Genomic DNA, 18,765 nt, shown 5'->3' on the forward strand with positions numbered 1-18,765 from the left:
GCCTAATGTGTTTATGTAATTTGTATGCGGTTTCCACAGCACTCTGTATGTAGCTGCCCCGTCGGCTGTGTACAGTTCAGATCTAGGATCAGTTTATCGTCTATCTTCAGATCTTAATGTAAACCCAAACTGACCTCAGATCATCGCATAGGGGCAACATCTTGCAATGGTTTGATGGAAGTCTGCGCATCTGCGTTCCTATAGCCCACTGCTGTACCAGTGTTTCCCAGTTCTACGAGGAGGGAGCTGTAACTGCAGCTATTCATTCACCTCGGGTCTGGAACCACCACTGTTGGCTCACAACAGTGTAAAGATATAACAGCGCGCATTCATTCGAAGTGATATTTAAAATCATGGTCATTCTGACTATTTCTAATCTGTATTGAGTGTTTGCTTCGCTTTGGACACTTTTAGCTGGACGGAACATTGCATGAAATAGGCTCCGGGAGGTCGGGGCGATGTTATGAGACGAGCACATCGTTGCTCTGCACGGTTGGTGTCTGCTTGGTGAGACACCCAGCTATAAACATTATGTATGGAGAAGTAGGCTGCCCATCCGGTGCGCTCTTTGAGAGAAAACATGAAGTCGTCTCGTGAATGATTTCGTTGTACACTTCACGATAAACTGTATTAAAAGTCCATATTTCATGTTCAAAGAACCAAAAGTATTGAGAGTCGGACAATCTGCAAGATAAAGAAGGCTATCGGACAAATCTGTGTGCAGATAAAACGTGGACGGTTACTACAGTATGCCAGAATGGGTCTACTACGGTTTTTCTTTTTCTGTGGACTATTGCACACCCAAATCAACGGTAAGTCCTGATATCTTAACCTTGATTTGGTCTACACGATTAACTTTCTAATACAAACATTGCGTTTTCCTGTTTTTCGTTTTCCATCTCCCCGTTTGATTAGACCACCTGCAGTAACAACAGTATTTTGCATCAGTTGTTCCGTTTATTCCTCATTTCAAAACGTTGGGAAAGACAGGTGGAAAGGGGTTGCACGTGTGGTCTCCCATTGCGCGCTCAATGAGTTCCAGCATGCCGGGATTGCTCCTTTCAACTTGGTTTTGCAGCACACCTGAGTATTTTACGAGCAACATATTGTCACTGTGCTATTTGATCGATTTGTTGAAATTGATGAACAGTCATAATAATTAATCATGTATACATATGCTTGGTTTGGGGGTTCCTGATTAATTCCAAAGTTCATTAATTTAATCTTCCTAATTGATATCATGCACGTATATCATTAGGGAGGATATGAAAGGTTTAACTTTGCCCTTGGCTGATAATTTAATGCAGCAGTTATTCAGATATAATTTAATGACATTCTGTGCATGGTTATGAATTGCCCATAGGTCACTCACATATTCAATAGGTGTCCATTTTCGATTTATTGTCATCTTTTTTTATATATAATAAGTTGTCATCCCAATATTTTCACATTTCACAGACTGCATTGATGTCCTTCTAACAGCTTCTTAAGAGCTTCTTAACAGCTTCTTAAGAGGAAGCTGTTGTGTTGGTGCAGCTATATACAGGTGGAACCTGAACATCAGAAGACTTGTGTTATGCCCAGATGATTTGGGTTCTGATATGCAGCTGGTGGAGTTTAGATCCTTTGTCTGAAAAGTAGCAAAACTTGTCATGGAGACTATTATGCTCAATGATCTTATGGTCCTTTGATTTGTTTTGGTTTGTAATATGTGGACACTGTGTCCCCTGGTCACAGAACATACTGTAAGCACTGTCTGTCCCTTGAGGACAACTCATAACCGTGTTGTCCCCCACTGGACATGCAGCTGTTGGTGATTATCATGTCCACATTGATTTGGTGAAAAAGGAGGTTGGTGCCCCAAGGCGTGGGGGATGTCCCAATGGCTGTTGACTTCTATATACACTGGTGCCAACCCCATTGCTTATTCTACATGGCTTTTTTTTAAAACTCCTATACCTTTACAATTGGGAAGCATGTGTTATACTGTGCGTTAAGTGTCTACAGTCCATTAGAAGTCTCTCTCTCTCTCTCTCTCTCTCTCTCTCTCTCTCTCTCTCTCTCTCTCTCTCTCTCTCTCTCTCTCTCTCTCTCTCTCTCTCTCTCTCTCTCTCTCTCTCTCTCTCTCTCTCTCTTCATTGATTTGCCACTCTTTTCTTTCTAACTTTGTTAAGTTGGGTTTGAGGTTTTGTACTGCCTATGCATGTGTGTTAGTGTTGTCTGTGAAAGAGGGTGACATGGTGGGGTTAGTAGAGGATTTTAGGCACAAGGCCATGGGCAATTACCATTTGTTTGACTGTCTGTGAGTGCTTAAATGAGCAAGGTCTTGGCAGCGCTGTGTGAATGAAAGTAAGCCTGAGATTAAACAGGAAAATGATGAGACGTCGCCAAGTCACAGAGAAAGACACTTTATCATCATCTGCCTGGATTGGAGAGTTTGGCTTGAATAAACCTTGTAGTACTGCAGAATTTTCGCATTGTCCAAGAGGGTCAATAATCATTAGTCTATATTTGACTTACCATCTTGATTCGAAATTGTGTTTTTTACATTGAATAAAAGTGGAGACTCAGAGTTGAAAATGGCATATCATACACTTCAGTTGAGGAACAATTTGGAAAGTAATTCTGCTTTGAAAGATGATAAATTTGTAACCCCTCTTTTGAGAAAATGGCCCTTGAATGTTTTGGTACACCTGATGGAGAGCTCTTCTTTGTCTACACCCACTCAAAATCATTCACAGCTTTAGCACCACCCATCTCTTTAACCTGTAGTGACGCGCAGCCTGTGAACGGGCCCGTTATCATCATCTGACACTAATTAGCATAACGCAACGGACATAAATCTTCCTAGAAAATATTCCTATTCATGAAAATCACAAGTGAAATATATTGGAACACAGCTTAGCCTTTTGTTAATCACCCTGTCATCTCAGATTTTCAAAATATGCTTTACAGCCAACGCTAGACAAGCATTTGTGTAAGTTTATCATAGCCTAGCATAGCATTATGCCTTGCTAGCAGCAGGCAAACTTGTCACGGAAATCAGAAAAGCAATCAAATTAAATCGTTTACCTTTGATGAACTTCGGATGTTTTCACTCACGAGACTCCCAGGTAGACAGCCAAAGTTAATTTTTTCCCAAAATATTATTTTTGTAGGCGAAATAGCTCCGTTTGTTCTTCACGTTTGGCTGAGAAATCGCCCGGAAATTGCGGTCACCACAACGCCAAAAAATATTCCAAATTAGCTCCATAATATCGACAGAAACATGGCAAACCTTGTTTAGAATCCATCCTCAAGGTGTTTTTCTAATATCTATTCAATAATATATCCGTCGGGACAATTCCTTTTTCTCTAGGACCGATTGGAGTAATGGCTACCTCTGTACTTTACGCGAGAATCTCTCTCGGAGCCACCATGTGACCACTTACGCAATGTGCCCCCATACGGCTATTCTTCATCAGAAATGCGTAAAACTATGTCACAATGCTGTAGACACCTTGGGGAATATGTAGAAAGCGTAAGCTCGTTGATGGTACATTCACAGCCATATAGGGAGTCATTGGAACGCAGCGCTTCCAAAACCTGGGGCACTTCCGGATTAGATTTTTCTCAGGCTTTCGCCTGCAACATCAGTTCTGTTATACTCACAGACAATATCTTTACAGTTTTGGAAACGTTAGAGTGGTTTCTATCCAAAGCTGTCAATTATATGCATATTCTATCATCTTTTCTTGACAAAATATCCCGTTTAAAACGGGAACGTTTTTTTTCCAAAAATGAAAATACTGTCCCTTAACACCAAGAGGTTAAGGATTCACATGTGAGGCCATGTGCTAAACAATGTGAGTAGTGTAGTAAACAACCAAAGATTTCAAGACTAAAAGTGGTAAAAGTAGTAGCATACAATGAGGAAAAACTTCAGGTAAAAATACACTTTATCTAGTCCTTGGCCCTATATCCTAAACTGACTTTGGTGCAGGTCATGTTGTTCTTCACATTACCATCTCTGGCAAACACACACTATATAAAATACAATCTAAGTTTATTTGTCACATGCACAGGATACAGAAGGTGTAAACAGTACAGTGAAATGCTTACTTGTATACTACTAACGTTACCAATGACGTTACCAACCACTGATTGTCATAGCAGTAGTATGAATCTGCAGGTAGCTAAAGCTAACCAACTAGGTTCAAGGTTAGCTAGCCAAAGTTAGGCTATAGCTGGCAATGCAAATAGGTTTTTTCTGATTAGAATAATACTACTACACAGATCATACGCTTAACATGAGCTAGCGAGCCAGCAAGCTAAAGTTCGCTGGCTAGCTAACAGTATTCTTTAACTTGCAATGAAAATGTCTTCCTGACAAAATTAGAAATGTATAATATCTGAAAATGTAGCTAGACTCTTACCCGTATACATGTATGAACGCTTCATGGCAGACTGGAACCATTTAACTTTTGTTTGTAGCTACCTCTTGTTTGCCAGCGTTGTGTCAAGTCACTCCGGTTCACACTGATCTGTCGATAGCGCCTGCTAAATTCAGGGCATCAATGTTGTTGAGAAAAGTAACAAAACCTTTGTAGTTCTTGATGACAAATGTTATATCTTCCAAAAACCCGAGCTAGAAAGGATTATCAGCACATACTTAGCAGCTCACGTTATTAACAAAGGCAGACCAATCCAAAAGCGTCTCCCGGCATGTCCAGCCCATACATTATCTCATCCAGTCATGGCTAGCGGGAAGGTTCCTGTCTTTTTCTGTGGCTAAACCAACTTGGCTCGTAATTTACAGATGGAATACACATTTGTTATTAAGGCACATGAAAGTTCACATATTCCAGAAGGCATTTCTGCCCCAAAAAAACCACAAAACCACATTAAAATGCCTCTTGTGAAGTAGTGAAATGCGACATACTCCTAGCTTAATAAAACAGGTCACATATTCAGTCAATTCCTGATAAGTGGACATTGGGTAAGTGCAAACACTGAAAGTGCACAGTGCAGTTCACCAGTCAGCAATTCAAATACATTTATACGTTATAAAAGTATAATTGTACTTGCACTGTAGCTACAAAGGACATTATGAGTTGTGAAAATTAGTGCAGTGTGTTGATAATATCAGTGGTTGGTGATGGTATTACTATAACCATTCTTGCTGACTGGGTTCTCTCAGTACACTTCGCTTTATGAATGTTCCAGCCAGCAGCTATGTACAGTAGGAGAGGGATGTCAGCCAAAATGGATGTGACAGTTGATATGGTCAAAGTTAAAGTGCAGAAGGAGATAGTGGTGTTTTCATATGTTTTTATGTCGCCAGATTTCAGCTAAATCCCAGTCAAGCGTATCTATGGCATTACTGCTTTCAGACAGCCACTGTGCTGCTGTCGCCTGGGCATACAGTTTTACCTCAGAGAGGGAGATAAGGTAACGAGTAATGAGTTTGTCAAGACCATGGCTGCTCTGTTGGGGAAAACGTTATCTCAGAAAGTTCAGGTTGTTGGATGATCTTTATTCAGGGCTAAATCCACCGGTGGAAGCCATTGTTATAGTGAGCAAACCACTCCTCATACGTACAGTATGCAAGGCTGCAGTAGAGTAAGCCCTTGGTGGTTTTAATCAGCATTAGTCTGTTTCAGTTTCCGTACTGCTCTCAGGACTTGGGTGAAACTGAGTGCATGAATTGCGTAGGCAGTTCCACGAACAAGCTCATTGAACGACTAATGAAACGAGAAGCGTTTTTGAGAGCAGAGATCTTTGGTTATGTGTGATTTTATGATTGTGGTTATAGCTGAATGGATCCAGCCAGCCAGCCCCCATTAGGGCCATTAAACACTAGGTGGAGGTGGGTGTGGGGGAGGAAGGGGGAGCGAGCGGAAGAGAGAGTAAGTTAGACAGGCAGGGAGTCGGCACACTTGAGTAGGCTGGGTATTGGGAATCATCTGAGAGTGGCCTTATGGAGTGTGGTGTCCCAGGGAGAACAGTGGCTGGCAGCTTCACTCAGTTTGCGACGGAGGGAGCCTGCCAGTCACAAGGCTTTAGAAAATCCATCTATTGGAATGGGAAGAGTCAACTGGATTTAGGAAGGTGGAATTGGATTGATTTAGTGAATTTTTACCAGATGCCAATACAAATAGCACTAGCAAAGATGTGTGTGTACTTGAAAGAGCGGCAGATGCAGAAAACTAAACCTATTACTAAAACATATAATTCTGTCATGGCTCAGCTAGTCTCATCATCCAACAAAAGGCTATAGCTCGCTCCCAGGTTACCCTCTTAAGTACGTACTCCCATCCTTACACAGAGAGACAGAGTACTGTTTGTAATATCTCATTTATCTCCTTAAGAGTAATGATAGAATCATGTCGTGTGGTGTTGCCTCACTGCGTCGCCGACACAGACAAGGGGAGACGAGGAGGGTTATGGGTACTGGGTAGGGCTGGAGGCAGTCATGGGAGCAATCATTTTTCCTCCACTTCCAACCGACACACCACACGAGGAATGCGTTCCTGTTGACTTGTTCATGGTGACATCCAACCCTGGAAGAGGGACAGAGAAACAGACTCCTCATTCACCCAGGAGACAAAGACACACATACACTGTACATTTAGATGTCCATGCTGTTATATATCCTAACAGACACACATGTGCCTACTTGAAGACTCAATTAGAATTAGAGACCGACGTTCACAATTGTTTCCACAGTTACTCACAGTTACTCATAATTAGAGGTCGGCCAATACCGATACCGATTATTGGAGGACCAAAAAAAGCCGATACCAATTAATCGGCAGATTTTTATATATATTTGTAATAATGACAATTATAATTATATACTGAATGAACAATAAACACTTTTACTTTTACTTTTATTATAATATAATACATCAATAAAATCAATTTAGACTCAAATAAATAATGAAACATGTTCAATTTGGTTTAAATAATGTAAAAACTAGTGTTGGAGAAGAAGGTTAAAGTACAATATTTACCATGTAAAAAAGCTAACGTTTCAGTTCCTTGCTCAGAACATGAGAACATATGAAAGCTGGTGGTTCCTTTTATCATGAGTCTTCAATATTCCCAGGTAAGAAGTTTTAGGTTGTAGTTATTATAGGAATTATAGGACTATTTCTCTCTATTTCATTTGTATTTCATATACCTTTGACTATTGGATGTTCTTATATGCACTAATCTCGGGAGTTGATAGGCTTGAAGTCATAAACAGAGCAATGGTTGAAGCACAGTGAAGAGCTGCTGGCAAATGCAGGAAAGGGCTGTTTGAATGAATGCTTAGGAGCCTGCTGCTGCCTACCACTGCTCAGTCAGACTGCTCTATCAAATATCAAATCATAGACTTAATTATAATATAATAACACACAGAAATACAAGGTCCTTAATATGGTCAAATCCGGAAACGATCATTTCGAAAACAAAACATTTATTCTTTCAGTGAAATACGGAACTGTTCCATATTTTATCTAATTTAAATTGACCTTTGTTTAACTAGGCAGGTCAGTTAAGAACAAATTCTTATTTTCAATGACGGCCTAGGAACAGTGGGTTAACTGCCTGTTCAGGGGCAGAACGACAGATGTGTACCTTGTCAGCTCAGGGATTTGAGCTTGCAACCTTCCGGTTACTAGTCCAATGCGCTAACCACTAGGCTACCCTGCTGCCCCTCATGGGCGGCATCCCTAAGTCTAATATTGCTGTTACATTGCATAATCTTCAATGTTATGTCATAATTATGTATAATTCTGGCAAATTAATTACTGAGTTTGTTAGGAAGAAATGGTCTTCACACAGTTCGCAACGAGCCAGGCAGCCCATACTGCTACATATACCCTGACTCTGCTTGCCCAGAACGCAAGAGAAGTGAGACAATTTCCCTAGTTAAAAGACATTTATGTTAGCAGGCAATATTAACTAAATATGCAGGTTTAAAAATATATACTTGTATATTGATTTTAAGAAAGGCATTGATGTTTATGGTTAGGTACACATTGGTGCAATGACAGTGCTTTTTTCGCGAATGTCCTTGTTAAATCATCACCCATTTGGCAAAATAGGCTGTGATTTGATGATAAATTAACAGGCACCACATTGATTATATGCAACGCAGGACAAGCTAGATAAACTAGTAATATCATCAACCATGTGTAGTTAACGAGTGATTATGTTAAGATTGATTGTGTTTTATAAGATAAGTTTAATGCTAGCTAGCAACTTACCTTGGCTCCTTGCTGCACTCGCGTAACAGGTAGTCAGCCTGCCACGCAGTCTCCTCGTGGAGTGCAATGTAATCGGCCATGATCGGTGTCCAAAAATGCCGATTACCGATTGTTATGAAAACTTGAAATCGGCCCTAATTCCAATTAATCGGTCGACCTCTACTCACAATCAACACTATAAAAGCGCTTGCATATTAGTTTCGGTTTGCTCCTAGCAGAACTCGGCTAGGCGAAGTGGACGTATGTGCCTCGCATGCTCCCTTAAAAGACTGTCGCTTGAGAAATGATATAAAAGCGACAATATTACTGTTTGTCCCTCTTGAGATGCCGTAGCAACAACATAGCCAGTATGCACTTCCTCAAAATAGTCTGAAGGAATCTAAGATAAATCAAGAAATCTGGAAATCCTTTTGACATTTTTGCAGAGGTCTTGGTCGTGCAATTTTACATCCTACTAAAATGTTTGGTGCAGTATTTGTCAAGTGAAAAAATGTTAATGAAAACTAGTTGAATAACAACAAACACTTCATTGAAGTATCCCGTCCATAGTTCCCTCTCCTTGGAGTAGTACTGTTGACCAATCACCGAACGCAAGGGTGTAGACTTCAGCTACCAAACTTCGACTTGCCTCAAGTAAAATATGTGTGTGCTCGAAATAGCCGAAAAACCCCTACCGAACACCAAAACAATAAAAAACGTCACAAAAAACCTTTACCCACTCACCACCCAGCGGCATCTAAGAGGAACAGAGCCTTTGACAGAGTGTGTCAATTAAAAAGCTAATTAGCGATAATCACTCCCTGGCTCCTGTCTGTCAGTGTGGATATTCAGGCTTGTGTTTTGTGGTAACATGGTGTGCATGCTCCCTGTCAGGGCCTGGCTCTCATTTATAGGCTTTTTTCTCAGACAATCATCAATCCAGCCTTATCGATATTGTCAGGTGGTATTACTGAACATATTATCTTATGTGGTCGTATGTGTAGCAAATAATTTTTTCTCCTCTACTCTCCTCTCAGGATCTCGTCTTCGTCAGGATGACTCCCCTCCCCGGATAGTGGAGCACCCTTCTGACCTCATTGTGTCCAAGGGGGAGCCAGCCACCCTCAACTGCAAGGCGGAGGGGCGTCCTGCCCCCACGGTGGAGTGGTACAAGGACGGGGAGCGTGTGGAGACAGACCGGGACAACCCCCGTTCGCACCGCATGCTGCTGCCCAGCGGCTCCCTCTTCTTCCTACGTATCGTCCACGGCCGACGCAGCAAGCCAGACGACGGCAGCTACGTGTGTGTGGCCCGTAACTACCTGGGGGAGGCAGTGAGCAGAAACGCATCATTAGAAGTAGCATGTAAGTCCGACCCACAACTATCTATTTTATGGATGAGTGCCATGAAGTTGGAGAGATAGGCCCCATTGGCCTAGCTGTGTTGCCTTTGTGTATGTGTTAATGATGCTGTTATTGCAAACTCAAAGATATGACCATAAAAATGATATTAGTAACACATTTACATGTTTTATGGGTGGCAATATTACGGTCATAACTTCAAGTTATGTAGAAGCATAATTATAGAGAATAATTGCAGAGAATAATGCTGTGTTGAATAATGAAATGCGTGTGTGTGTGTGTGTGTGTGTGTGTATTCATACGTTTGCGCGTGCATGTGTTTCTAGACCTATAGGCTCTCTATATAGTGGTCCCTATAGGTCTTAAGAGTGTGACAGCATTTTGATTTATTGATGGCCATTACTGGGGTCCTAAGAGACTGAATTAAAAAATCATGATAAATTGTTGAAGTCTCTAGATTGTTATTTTATTTGCATTTGACGTCGTGTACTTCCTCTGCCCCTCGCTGGGAAGTTAATGTGGTCTCTGAGGTGGGAGGGGTTGATGTTAAATGATGTGTTGAATTTTTTTCAGTGCTTTGGAGGTGACTATATGTATGTAGGGGATAGAGGTTAGGGTGTTATACGGAAGGAGCATACATCTGTGTGAGGGATGGGGACTGAGCCCACATGTAAAATGTGTGGCTGTCATCATCTGTGTAACTTGACCTGACCTATTTGACTGATCCTTGTGGGCGCATGTTTGTGTGCCTTCCATCTTCTGTATTCCTCTTTGTGTGTGTTCTTGTGTGCACCGTGCATGTGTGTGCAATCCTCCATTCGTGTGTGTGTGTGTGTGTGTGTGTGTTTGTGTGTGTACATAGTTAAAAAGACCTGTTTGAGTGACCTTTGTGAGCGATGCGTGGGTACAGCTGAACATCGCTCCAGGCAGTGAGAGCAGGATTTCACCCAAGTTATTCTCTCCTTCCTCCGTTCTTTCCTGCGCCTTGCCAACACTTTCCCTGTGTAGGAAACAAGAGCTCTGGGCTATTCACATCGCCATTATGTGTTAAACTGAACTGATTCCTCGACATTAACATACCACACAGCACACACATTCTGATCACTCACAGCAAACGCCTGAGAATCAATGGAAATATTTGAAATTATGAATGGTATGTAATTATTATAGATTTGTGCTACAACCATATCTACATACATATTTACATTCACATACATTATAGACTGGGGGGTTTGCAGTGTGTTTTTAAGTGGGGGTCTTAAGGGAAAGTATGACCTGATGACTTCAGTGTGGTGTACACTTTCCTCCCTGGGGTGAGAGGAGAGGTGAGGGGGGGGGGTTTCCCTCCATTTTATCCTCCCTTAAATCTGTCATCAGGCATCTGTCTTGCTGTCTGTGCCCTGGGCAGGACCGTTTCTAGCTTTTTGGGGGCCCTAAGAGAGATTTGCCAAGGAATGGAGAAAACATTTAGCAGTTTTAAAACAAATTTCCTGCAATTCTACACATTTTGCCATGACTTATGCCATGTTCATATGATATCTGAGTGAGTGACGAACAAATACAATGGGGGCCCCTGGAGGTCAGGGCCTCTAGGCCTTGGGTGCTCGGTCAGTAATTCAGCCATGATTACTACAAGGTTTAGATCGCTGGCTAGACTAACTTACCTAGTCATCTATAAAATGTTAGCTGATATGGGACAATTGAGTGACTGTCAGTGACTGACATAACAAAAGGAAAACTGCTGATGCACAACCAAATATCGAAATGATACATTGTCTATTCTACTATCCTAACTAACAGCAAGTTGAGACCCCGACTGACCCCCTGAAAAGCATATTGGGGGTTGGGGCCCCCTAGTGGCCACGGGGCCCTAAGCAGCCACTTATGTTGCTTATGCCTAGAAACGGCACTGGCCCTGGGGTCAGTGGTGGAGCAGAGTTATAGAGGTATGGTCCATTTTTGACGCTGGTGGATTTGTGTTTGGCATGAGCCCGGGAGACAACCCTCTCACTCAAACCCAACAGCTGCTGGATGAAGACGAAACCTGAGAGCTCTGTGTCTCCTTATGCACCTCATCTCCTCTCTCCCCCACCCCTCTCCTCCTTCCCAACCCTCTCCTTCCCAACTCCCTTCCCATATCACTCACTTTTCTCCTTCTATCCTTTATTCCCCTGTACTCTTCTCCTCCTCCTCCTGCTGTTTCCTCTGCCTGGTTTGTAATCAATACTGCCCTGCTGTCCTGGGAAAGGATTATGGGTGAAGAGCCGCAGGATATCTGAGACACACACATCGGTTCTCCAACTAGACAGCTGTGTGTGAGAGTGTGAAGTGTGTGGTGGGAGGGAAGAGTGTGTGGTGGAAGGGAAGTGTGTGTGAGTAGGAGGGGGATGTGCTGGCTTGCCATTTTTATTGTTGTTTAAAAAAAATATATAGATGATATATTGTGGATGAATTCACATATAGAACATATTTGAAATCATTTTGGATTAGTGTGCTGTAGGAGAATAGGAACCCTGGAGATCCTCAACGAACCCCTAGAGTTCATCAATGAACTATTGCTAGTCAATGGTTCAAATTTGCACCTTCGGTTAGTTGAGGGGTTCTTGGAAGAACCTTTAATGGTTCAATGTTGCAATGGGTTCCTGGAGGAACACTGAAGTGGAGGCGTGGCTTAGGAGGGGCGTGGCTTTAAGATATACATTTTTTGGCCACCCGTTAGAGTAAATGCCCTTCCTGTTAATAGGTTTTGTTGTATTGTCGTCACATATTAAGGTTGAACACGGACAGTTTTGTAGTTTCAGTGAGGCTAACATAGGTGTATGAGTTCCTCAGATGCCAATGCAAATCCCAAAGTTAGAATAGTTACCACTTTATTACTGTGCGTAATCAGCAATGTTATTCATATTATATTAGAATATGTAATATGCATAAATATTCAAGGAACAAACGTAACATGAACAGAAATGACATTTCTGACTAAAAATAACTACAGTATGTGAAAGCCACACCTCTAACCTGTTAGGCCGCACCTCCAATTTGAACTACGCCCATCACAAAAAGGTTCCAATTTGAACCTTTACAATAGGGGTTCATTGAAGACCCTTTTCAGAGGGGTTACTCGGGGAACCTTTTTCAACTGGAAAGGTTCCGCCGGTGTGGCAGCACTAAAGGTTCTTCCAGGCACCTTTACCTCTCAGAGTGTTTGGCATTTCATGCAATTGTGTTAGAGACAGCAAAAACGACAGACTTTACCTTTGCCCAGCCTTTTCCCAGTTCTGATATTGTTTTTGACACCCTTTTTCAAGTCTCTGAATCATAGCCCTGGCCTTAACTCTAAATGCCATTACACGAGTCCCATTAGACATCAATTGTACTTAAGTTAAATACACACTCTCCCTTCTCTGAGTTGCACATAGTGAGGAAGCTCTAATTGAGATGCTAATCAGAGAGTTATGTCTCTGGGTGTGAAACTGCTCGAAGCGATCCCTCCTGGGGCTCTCATGCATTCTTGTTGGTTAATGGGAACATAGATGAAATAGTACTATTTAATTGAGACTTTTTGAGTTGTTGACTAAAGAGCAGTGTTACCATGAGGTGTTATTTCCTGTGCCACCTGAGACACAGCTTTAGTCTTGTTGTGCCTCGAGGACAGGTGGATCGGGTCTGAAGAGGACATAGTGTGTTTCTGCCACTGTTACACAGTGTCGGTACGGTGTCGGCAAGCTCCTGCTGTTTTGTCAGAACAGCCAGAGATGATTTGAATAACAATCATCACCTGCTTTCGATGTCAGCAACACCCAGACATGCAACCTCCCAGCCACCACACCGCCCGCTCCAACACTTCAGCTGAACTCTATTTCAGTTATAGCGTTATAACCCCTACAAACACCCCTCTGACCCCCAACCCCCTGCAGACAGCTCTAATGGGAGTGACTGGCTGCTGATGGGATTAGGAGTAGCTATAATAAGTGACTGAATCACATTAATGATGATGTGTTGAGAGAGGAGGGGGTGTTGATTGGTATAAATAATTCACAAACAGACCCCCCCACCCACTCACCCCCTCCCCTCTGTCTGTCTGTACGCTCCTCTGGCTATTAGAAGAGTAGCCAGACAGACAGACAAACATCAATCAATAAATCCTCATCGTCCCAGACAGATAGCCAGACAGATGGTTAGGATAAACGCCTGGAGTGGTCAGATGTTTTGGCTTGCACACAACGTACACTATTGCATAGTGTGATGGTGTGTATGGATAGAGTGGACTAACATGCTGAACACAACCCTCGCATCGCGTGCGCTCGCGTTGCAAAATAAATTAAACATACATGTTATTCAATTATTGCTCCCTCACTGCTCGCGTGCACCAACGAGCATCTGCGTTGCCAAGCACTAAAATAGAAGTCAGTTCTATTTCTGACGCTGATCGCGGCGCTGCTGCTCTCTGTTTATTATCTATGCATAGTCACTTTACCTACATGTACATATTACCTTAATTACCTCGGTGAACCGGTGCCCCTGCTCATTGACTCTGTACGCTACCCCCTGTATATAGCCTCCACATTGACTCTGACCATTACCCTCTGTATATAGCCTCCACATTGACTCTGTACGCTACCCCCTGTATATAGCCTCCACATTGACTCTCTACCGGTATCTCCTGTATATAGCCTCCACATTGACTCTGTACTGCTACCCCCTGTATATAGCCTCCACATTGACTCTGTACCAGTACCCCCTTTATATAACCTCCACATTGACTCTGTACCCCCTGTATATAGCTACCCCCTGTATATAGCCTCCACATTGACTCTAACCTCCACATTGACTCTGTACCCCCCTGTATATAGCCTCCACATTGACTCTGTACCGCCCCCTATATAACCCCTGTATATAGCCTCCACATTGACTCTAACCGCTACCCCTCTAACCGCTGTATATAGCCTCCACATTGACTCTAACCGCTACCCCTGTATATAGCCTCCACATTGACTCTAACCGCTACCCCCTGTATATAGCCTCCACATTGACTCTAACCGCTACCCCCTGTATATAGCCTCCACATTGACTCTGACCGCTACCCCCTGTATATAGCCTCCACATTGACTCTGACCATTACCCTCTGTATATAGCCTCCACATTGACTCTGTACGCTACCCCTCTGTGACTATAGCCTCCACATTGACTCTAACCGCTACCCCCTGTATATAGCCTCCACCCCTAACCGCTACCCCCTGTATATAGCCTCCACATTGACTCTAACTGCTACCCCTGTATATAGCCTCCACATTGACTCTAACCGCTACCCCTGTATATAGCCTCCACATTGACTCTAACCGCTACCCCCTGTATATAGCCTCCACATTGACTCTAACTGCTACCCCCTGTATATAGCCTCATTACTCTCTAATATTTGTTATTTTTCTATTTTCATCTTTATTTTTTGTTATTTATTTTTTGACTTCAGTTTATTTTAGTAAATACTTTCTTAACACCTTTTTTTCTTAAAACTGCATTGTTGGTTAAGGGCTTGTAAGTAAGCATTTCACTGTAAGGTCTACACCTGTTGTATTCGGCACATGTGACAAATAAGATTTGATTTGATTTGATTGCGTTGGTAGATCATGCAGTACTATATTAGAGTGTGGTGCTGAGTTAGTGGTTTGATCAATAATCATTCAGCACACTTGTGATAAGTGACATGGTGAGATTATGGTTGTGGTTGGACCGTAGCAGTGCCGCTAGGAAGAATGTATGTATGGGTATTTGGCACCCAGCCAGCTCTCATTAATCATAGGTCCCAGTCTCTCACACTGACATCTCCAGACCTGCTGGCCGCCAGCCCCAACACTAGCCCCAGCCCCATGCCATGCCTCCCTGTGTGTCCTGGGAAGGTGTGGGGACATGTCCTGTGAGAGGACAGGGTGGCCTGAGCGTGGAGAAAGGCCACAGCCAGTCAACAGACACCCCTCTCATATACTAGTCCCCTTCCGCCTCCCAACTGTCAAGCCTGTGTCAAGCTTGTGTTGAGAATCGAGGTCAAAGTTGAGAGTGAACTCGGCTTGGCCACCTTGCACTTCCTGACAGTTTCAAATGTCAGAGGACCTGGTCGTCCATGGCAATGCTGTCACTGTGTGGGCTAGCCACCCGCTTAAGAGCTGGGGTACAAAACCAGTGATAGAGGGGTCTTTGCACAGTATACCACACTAGGAAGAAGTGAGTTTAGGTAGTTTAACATTGGGAGTGTGTAGTGTACCTTATTTTCATCCATGTGCACTGTTCCTTTGATAAGGGAAGCAACCTCTCCAGTACAAGCACAGTGCAGAAGAAAATATAGTGATGCATAAGAATACATTTGCTTAAAATAAAGTTCCTGAGAGACTAAGAGGGTAAGAAATGATGGAACGCTCTATCTCAACTCATCTTTTTATGATGATTAAGTGACAATGGGATGGAAGGGACCCGCCTGTACAGTCAGCACTTTGGGTTTTTCAATAGCTATAAAGCAACAATCAGACTGTAACAATCTGGGAGTGATTGTAAGAGTGTGTGTGTGTGTGTGTGTGTGTGTGTGTGTGTGTGTGTGTGTGTGTGTGTGTGTGTGTGTGTGTGTGTACTTGAAAAGTTAGGTGAAATGGAGGCAGAGGTGGTTTGGGCACAGGGCCATGCACAGACCTTTTAGGGGCAAGGTGCTGAAACTGAGAAAAGTGGAGAAAAAAACAAAGACTTTCATTAAGTCTCATCTCAAAATCCACATCATACCAACTGCCTCTGTAGTGAATATTTTAACATTGTTGAGCATTGGACTATTTATTTCTGCAACAACACACTCACTCATCACAAACATGATTGACTTTAGGAAAAGAAGGTGAGGTATCAGCTGATCATTGATGTTGATGATTGATGTAAATCTGCTAGTTAGCTAGCGTGTGATTTATCGTCAATGCCCTTAAATAATAACTTCATAATATTCTAACTTGTGATGTATGGCTGGCTGGCTAGTGGCTTTTGTGGATATTTTAGTATATGGTGGTTAGCTGGTCTAGACTACCTGTGTGGCTGCTGCCGACCTCTCACTCAACGTCAACAAAACAAAGGAGACGATCGTGGACTTCAGGAAACAGCAAAGGGTGCACCCCTCTATCTACATTGACTTAACCTCAGTTGAGAAGGTGGAAAGCTTCAAGTTCCTCGGTGTACACATCACTGACAAACTGAAATGGTCCACCCACACAGACAGTGTGGTGAAGAAGGCGCAACAACGCCTCTTCAACCTCAGGAGGCTCAACAAATTTAAATTCTAACTTGTGATGTATGGCTGGCTGGCTAGTGGCTTTTGTGGATATTTTAGTATATGGTGGTTAGCTGGTCTAGACTACCTGTGTGGCTGCTGCCGACCTCTCACTCAACGTCAACAAAACAAAGGAGACGATCGTGGACTTCAGGAAACAGCAAAGGGTGCACCCCTCTATCTACATCGACTTAACCTCAGTTGAGAAGGTGGAAAGCTTCAAGTTCCTCGGTGTACACATCACTGACAAACTGAAATGGTCCACCCACACAGACAGTGTGGTGAAGAAGGCGCAACAACGCCTCTTCAACCTCAGGAGGCTCAACAAATTTGGCTTGTCACCCAAAACCCTGACAAACTTTTACAGATGCACAATTGAGAGCATCCTGTCAGGCTGTATCACAATACCAGGCTGTATCACAGCCTGATATAGCAGCTGCACTGCCCTCAACCGCAAGGCTCTCCAGAAAGTGGTGACGTCTGCACAACGCATCACCGGGGGCAAACTACCTGCCCTCCATGACACCTACAGCACCCGATGTCACAGGAAAGCCAAAAAGATCATAGAGGACATCAACCACCCGAGCCACTGGCTGTTCACACCGCTATCATCCAGAAGGCGAGGTCAGTACAGGTGCATCAAAGCTGGGACCGAGAGATTGAAAATAAGATTCTATCTCAAGGCCATCAGACTGTTAAACAGCCATCACTAACACAGAGAGGCTGCTGCCTACATTGAGACCCAATCACCATTAATAAATGGATCACTAGTCACTTTAAACAATGCCACTTTAATAATGTTCACATATCTTACATTACTCATCTCACATGTACAGTATATACCGTATTTTATACCATTTACTGCACCTTGCCTATGACACTCGGCCATCGCTCATCCATGTACTCATATGTACATATTCTCATTCACCCCTTTAGATCTCTAAGGAGATGATTGTGGACTACAGGAAAAGGAGCAGTGAGCACATCCACTTTCTCATCGACGGGGCTGTAGTGGAGCAGGTTGAGAGCTTCAAATTCATTGATGTCCACATCAACAACAAACTAGATTAGTCCAAACACACCAAGACAGTCGTGAAGAGGGCACGACAAAGCCTATTCCCCCTCAGGAAACTAAAAAGATTTGGCATTGGTCCTGAGATCCTCAAAAGGTTCTACAGCTGCAACATCGAGAGCATCCTGACCGGTTGCATCACTGCCTGGTACGGCAATTGCTCGACCTCTCGACCACAAGACACTTCAGAGGGTAGTGCGTACGGCCCAGTACATCACTGGGGCAAAGCTGCCTGCCAAATGGTTGCCTGACAAAAAGGCTTCTCAACAGTTTTTACCCCCAAACCATAAGACTCCTGAACAGGTAACCAAATGGTTACCCGGACTATTTGCAATTTGATTTGTGTTTATTAGGTAGTTGTTGGGGAATTGTTAGATTACTTGTTAGATATTACTGCACTGTCGGAACTAGAGGCACAAGCATTTCGCTACACTCGCATTCACATCTGCTAACCACGTGTATGTGCCCAATACCATTTGACTAGATTTGATTTGTGGAAGGGATGGAGTTAGGGTGGAGCGAGAGTCATTGATGCAGCCGCTCCTCTCTGTCTTTCTGATGAGAATGTAAACCAAGTGTTAATCAAATGTTTTGCTGCTGTGGGCAGTACTATTGATATTTAAACTACGTAGCTAGCTACACACCCTCGAGTGCTAATTGCATCTCAAGCCATGATGCTTTGATACCGGGCGTGTGCAATCTCAAAAAGACGCAACCTGGCACCCGCAAGCTCTGTTCAGGACAGACCAACAGGTGCAACCAATGGATGGGCTGGAGGGTGTTGAACTTGATGATGTCAGGACGACTTGCAGGCAATGGGTTCAG

General features: G+C 43.1%; 1 protein-coding gene across 5 annotated transcripts in view; it reads left to right on the plus strand.

The window, feature by feature from the left end:
* The first annotated feature begins 213 nt into the window (after positions 1-213).
* The window catches only part of LOC112251485 (roundabout homolog 2-like), a 113,394-nt gene continuing 94,842 nt past the window's right edge, over positions 214-18,765 (plus strand). For 3 of the 5 annotated variants that reach the window (XM_042309498.1, XM_042309500.1, XM_042309501.1), the window contains exons 1-2: positions 214-812; positions 9,254-9,580. In XM_042309498.1, the coding sequence (XP_042165432.1) occupies positions 758-812; positions 9,254-9,580 (382 nt within the window). In that variant the 5' untranslated portion in view covers positions 214-757. The remainder of the gene's footprint in view (positions 813-9,253; positions 9,581-18,765) is intronic. The other 2 variants (XM_042309497.1, XM_042309499.1) reach the window with 1 other exon arrangement.

Source organism: Oncorhynchus tshawytscha, linkage group LG30 (assembly GCF_018296145.1).
Source record: "Oncorhynchus tshawytscha isolate Ot180627B linkage group LG30, Otsh_v2.0, whole genome shotgun sequence".
Lineage (NCBI taxonomy): Eukaryota > Metazoa > Chordata > Actinopteri > Salmoniformes > Salmonidae > Oncorhynchus > Oncorhynchus tshawytscha.